At 42.3% G+C, this 5,720-nt stretch overlaps 1 protein-coding gene across 3 annotated transcripts in view; it reads right to left on the minus strand.

Annotated features, from left to right (window-relative positions):
• The window catches only part of Psd3 (pleckstrin and Sec7 domain containing 3), a 299,163-nt gene that overhangs the window by 230,399 nt on the left and 63,044 nt on the right, over positions 1 to 5,720 (minus strand). Inside the window, exon 2 of one of the 3 annotated variants that reach the window (XM_010624959.1) lies at positions 389 to 444. The exons of the other annotated variants lie outside the window; for them this stretch is intronic. Coding sequence (XP_010623261.1) covers positions 389 to 444 — 56 coding nt within the window. The remainder of the gene's footprint in view (positions 1 to 388; positions 445 to 5,720) is intronic. 3 annotated transcript variants of the gene reach the window in all.

Genomic DNA, 5,720 nt, shown 5'->3' on the forward strand with positions numbered 1-5,720 from the left:
TCTGTCCTTTAAGTACAAACTTACATTTGCCATCACAAATGTAGTAACAGCAGACTTTACAAATCTCCTACTCAAGATGATATATATATTCTGTGGCACGTCAGACAAGGTCCTGCTCAAGCAGACCCGACTTCTCCTTTAGACTTAAACACCGCCACTTCCCTCTTCGTGAGCCACACAGGCATAAAGCAGTGCATCGACGTCTTCCACACCCTGTTCCCCCCTTGCACTCTCACCACCCCCACTAGCACACACCCAGTTCCGAAACCTTGCGGTGATCCTACAGAGAGGAGAGCTGTGCCAGCCCTCAGGAGCACATTCCACCCAGCCAGCGCCTGAGCTCTCCCTTTCTGAACGTACCACCTTTGAGAGATCCCCTGGCTCTCACCTGCCTCTGCCTCGAATCCACAGCTCACATGTAAGGTGAAGGCACTCAACTGTCACCTATGTAAAAATGCAAAAGGGTACAGTGATGTAGCTCAGCGGTGCTGTACCTGCCTCAAAAGCACAAGTTCCTGAGTTCGATCCCTGGTACCTTCAAAAAAAAAAAATGCAAGGAAGGAGGAACTGCCCACCACTTCTTCCTTAGCCGTCTTCTAAGCTTCACTGTCAATAATGACACAGAGCGATAACTTTCTCATTCATTATGACTAATCCTGGAAACTTCTGCTTGAGCTGATACCAGCACGTCGTAGCAGATTTATTATCTTAGTTCCCATTTGTTTTGAACTTACATTTGTATTTTTTTTAATTTTTCTGAATGTAGCTCCACTTTTTTGATAGAAAAAGTACATAGATGCTTTTAACAGAACTCACAGAAGATAAAACACCAACTTTTCCCATTTATTTATAGTTTTATTAGTGTATGTAATACATAATATTTACATAATCTTGGGAACTGTATATATAAACACACACACATATATATATAAAACTGTATATATATTTATATCTCTCGTGCACATTAATCATTTTTATTGGGGATCAAGACTGTGGCCATGTGCATGCTACACAGTGCTCTACCACTGTGCTGCATCCCAGCACTTTTTTTTTATTTCGTCTTGAGCCAGGCTCTCACTCTGATCCTCAGACTGGCCTCAAACTTGGGATCTTCCTGCCTCAGCCTCCTGAGTAATTCCACACCCTAGCTAGAATTCTTTGTATTTTTATTTAAGTGTGGCAATAAAACTAAAATAAACAACATCAAAAACCAGGCTAAGGTGTCCACACTCCACTACCCACATTTATAAAATGTACTCTGAAAGCTGAATCTAGAAAACAACAGCCACCTTGTTCAATTTTATATGTAAGCAATGCAAAAAAAAAAGAAGAACCCTGAAGCGAGGGTAGCAATGACTTCAGGTGCGAGGGAAACAAAAAGAATAAAACTAAAATAAACAACATCAAAAACCAGGCTAAGGTGTCCACACTCCACTACCCACATTTATAAAATGTACTCTGAAAGCTGAATCTAGAAAACAACAGCCACCTTGTTCAATTTTATATGTAAGCAATGCAAAAAAAAAAGAAGAACCCTGAAGCGAGGGTAGCAATGACTTCAGGTGCGAGGGAAACAAAAAGACCAGAGGGAACAGCATGACTGCTTTGCCATTCTTTTTTTTTTTTTTTTTCCTACCAGGGATTGAACTCAAGACCTTGCACTTGCGAGGCAGGCAGTGAAACCCTGAGCTAAATCCCTGGCCCTTGCTTTGCCATTCTTTAGTCTAAAGACACAGACATGGAATTCTGGAACTAACAGATGACAAAACCAGTACAAATGCAGTTTTTTGATGGCTTTTTTGTTGTTGCTGTTTCATTTTGTTTTGGTACTGAGCATCAAACTCAGGGCCTTTGCTCTGAGCTACAGCCCCATCACTTTTTTAAAATTAATTTTGAGACCGGGTCTCCAAAGTTGCTAAGTTGCCCTGGTTGAGCTTGAACTTGGGATCCTCCCATTCCGACCTCTTGGAATACCAGGGTTACAGGCAGGAGCTACAACTCCCTGAATGAAAGTCAAGAAGAGTTCTCAGTGCAACATAAGCAAGGTACACATAAAACCTTGAAGCATAAGTTGTCTCCGAGAAGGAAAAGAAAATCCTATTGGCCATCATCATGCCATTAATTTCCTAGGAGAGGCAGATATGGTGAATAATCTAATCCTGAAAGAAATGTTAATAAGGAATTATTCAGGGCCACCACAGCGCCTTTAGTGGTTCTACTTGCCTAACAGCATCCAACACTGCTAAGTGACTCCCAGGACTGCCTCATCTGTTATGAAAGAAAGTCAGCAGTGGGTTCATTTTACAGGTGGGGAAGCTGAGACCAAGAACTCAATATAGTACAGGGTACTGCTTTACGCACATACTTACATGAGGTACGACTCATCATCTTGCTACTGCTATTCGTCTATTTGTATGAATGTCCTTACTGTTTCCAAACGGATCTATATGCATATTATACCTATGATGTGCACGCAATGGCTTTAGGTACCTGGGACACTACAGCAAACAAAACAAAAAGAATTTTTATATCCTGGGGCTAAAAAGAAACAAGAAATGTAATAAATGAGTAAATTGCATATATTTGCTACGGAATAAAATAGAACCTAGCCAGGAATGACAAAGCACACATGTAATCCCAGCTCCTTGGGAGGCTGAGACAGAATAATCATAATCATAATCTGCCAAAATTAACATAATTTGCCAGGTAAATTAACAAAGCCCTGTCTCAAAACAAACTGTTTTTGGTACCAGGGATCGAACTCGAGACCTTACGCTTACGAGGCAGGCGGCAGCACCCCTAAGCTAAATCCCCGGCCCCTCAAAACAAATTTTTAAAGACTTGGGATGTAGCCCGAGCAGCCTGAAAATGCCAAAGGGCTCCAGTTAAGACTGTCCAAGTTCAAACACAGACTCCAGGGGTCACCAGTGTGGGACACTGGGTAAGTTCGTATCTTCCCAGTCTTTGCTATTATGAGGAGCACATGAAGTAACAGAGCTGACAGCCCTTGATTAAATGTAAACCACTATCTAAATGCTAGTTGGCTTTCAGCAGGGATGTGAATTTGACTTTTTTAAGGACAATCACCTCAAAGGAACCTGCTTTTGAAACTTACATAGGATACATCTCCTAAAAGAAACCACATCTTTCTTATGATTGAAGTACTTAAATAGAAATAAAACCTAATGGTCGAAGCTCCTAATGGCTACTTCTCTGCTCAGCACAGAATCCAACATCTGGTCTCTACCTCGAAGAACTTGAAGAAATATCACCTGGAGACTTTGCAGCCCTCTCCCTCCCCAGGAAACCTTTTCAATAGCCCTCATTTTACTCAATGCTGCATTCGGCTGTCCAGCAGAGGGCGCCAACGTGCAAGGCACTGGGGCCGACTGGCTAAACCGACCAAGTGCCTGCTAGTGGGCATCTGTCTCTGAGGCACCAACTCCTACTAAATTCTTGCACTTTGCACCTAAGGGTTCATACTTCCCTGGGAAAATAAAGCAAATGATGCAAACTTAAATTTTTTTGTTTGGACTTTTTTTTTCCTTATGCTAAATCGCAGTTCTTTCAGGTCAAGTTAGCATGTATAAGGCCGTTACCCCAGTTATCTGAAATGCTAACCTGCAAAGACACATTACTAGCAGCCTGGAAATGCCAAAGGGCTCCAGTTAAGACTGTCCAAGTCACCCGTGTGGTGACTGAGGAGGAAGAACAATGCAAAAACATTTAAATGTTCATTACTAGCACAGGAAACTATCAAGGCAGGAGCAGTGAACCCCAATTCTGGCAGGCAAGAGAAGAGGAGTGAGTCATCTGCAGTTCGGCGAGCTCCTTTTCCTGGGATGCTCTTATGATACCACTGGATATTGCCTTCTGTCCACTTGTATGTCTGGCTGAATAGACATTAGTATAATTCACAGGGCATCAGAGTCTGGGCAGCACCAGGCAATACGGAGAGGCTTAGCAAAGGGAGCTAGGATCAGCTGGTGAAGGAATGTGAGGATTGTGACATAAAAGCAGCAGTGGATGCCCCCAAAAAGTAGGCCATTTTTATATGGGTAACGGCCACCATTTTAACACTGTAAACTCTGTTAAACAGCGTTTTTATCGGAGAGTTGGTGTATTCAGAGGAAGCCTTTCCGCTTCTGCTCAGCTCACAGAGGAAAGGTTCACCAAAAGTCAGCCAGGATCGCCCTCCTCGACCTTGAAGCGGTGGCCAAAGTATCCTAATTCAAGATGCGTTTTGGTTGTTGTTGTTGTTGTGCATGTTTTTAATATCATCAAACTATGCTAAAAGTCTCAACGCAGAACTTATTTTTTAATATGTATTGGAAATAGCTCTTAGGAACAAGCATGTAAAAGTTAACTCACTGAACGTATATCTTCTATCCCTAAACTTAAATTACAATCACTCAAATGTATACTTGAGAATGAGAATTTAAGGCTTACCAAAGTCCTCCTTCCCGCTGAGATAATAAATCTAAGAGCTACTCAGAGAATCTAAGGTAAGTGCTGCTCTCCTGTTGCTTCCTTCTCTTTTCTTGTCTAACTCTTCCATTTTCTGGGGTAGAAGCAGCTTTACAGATACTGTCTGTTGTCATAGACTGTTCCAATCCTGACCATCTCTGCTAGTGCCTTGGCCCTGTCTTCAAAGTTTAAAAAGTAATTCCTTTCTCGTGGTCCTGTAACACAGGCTTCCCTGCTCTTGGGTTTGTGTGCTCTGCAGTGCCCCCTTCCGGCTGACATACTGATTACCTGGCCACCTCCCCCACACTGCAAATAACTTCTATCCTCTGCACACTCCATGTAGTTTCTACTGCAACATCTTGACAACGCTCCACTCCATAGAGAGTTTCCCCTCGGGCCTACTCAATGTAGCTACTCTGAAAGCTGATGTGCTTGATATACAGAAGTTGGCTTGGATTCACTTACTAAGTTTGTGTGCAGTTTTCTTTTGGTTTGCTAGTGACAAAGCCTAAGTTCTTGTGCACGTTCAGTGAGTGCTGACCACTGAGGTACATCCCCAGCCTATGTGCCAGTTTAGACAAATAATTAGCACCCTAGCAATAGTGCATACCTAAGCTCATCCCCTTAGAAAATAAAACCCTAACTCGGTCCCTTTCTGCTTTCGTCTCTTTAAAACATTCCATCTCATCTGAAGACAAATCAAAAGGGTCATCCTCAGTAGTGGGCTGTGTGTTCTACTCTTCACTGACCTTATAAATGATTTTGTAAGAATAGCCACTGACTAAGGCAAAAACAGCTATTTCACCCTGCCGTATTTAATGATCACTTCTAAAATGTTTGCTGTGCTTTAACTCATTCTAAGCACTTAGCATCAAGTCAGTCTCCTTTACCCCGACAGACACTATAGTTATCCTCACTTACAAAGGCGGTGACTGAAGCAGGGAGAGGAAAAGTAACTTCATCAAGGTCACGGAACTAGCAAACCGTGAACTTGGGACTGAAGACCCAGGTGTGAGGTTCCATGGCTTGAGCTCTTAAACAAAGCTACATGGCCTGTCTCCTTATCAGTGAGTGCTTTATTCATGACCTGTATGTAGAAACAAACATGCCCACTTTTTAAAGCGTATTCATTCGAGTAAATGTGTTCCTATGGCTGCATAATTAAGTGTACACATGTGTGCAGAAAGTCCCTTCCAATTAAAGCACATAATGTGTATCAGACACATCTCTATGAGATGGAGAAAGAGTGTGGT

Source organism: Fukomys damarensis, unplaced genomic scaffold (genome assembly GCF_012274545.1).
Source record: "Fukomys damarensis isolate Sample0158 unplaced genomic scaffold, DMR_v1.0_HiC HiC_scaffold_18, whole genome shotgun sequence".
Classification (NCBI taxonomy): domain Eukaryota; kingdom Metazoa; phylum Chordata; class Mammalia; order Rodentia; family Bathyergidae; genus Fukomys; species Fukomys damarensis.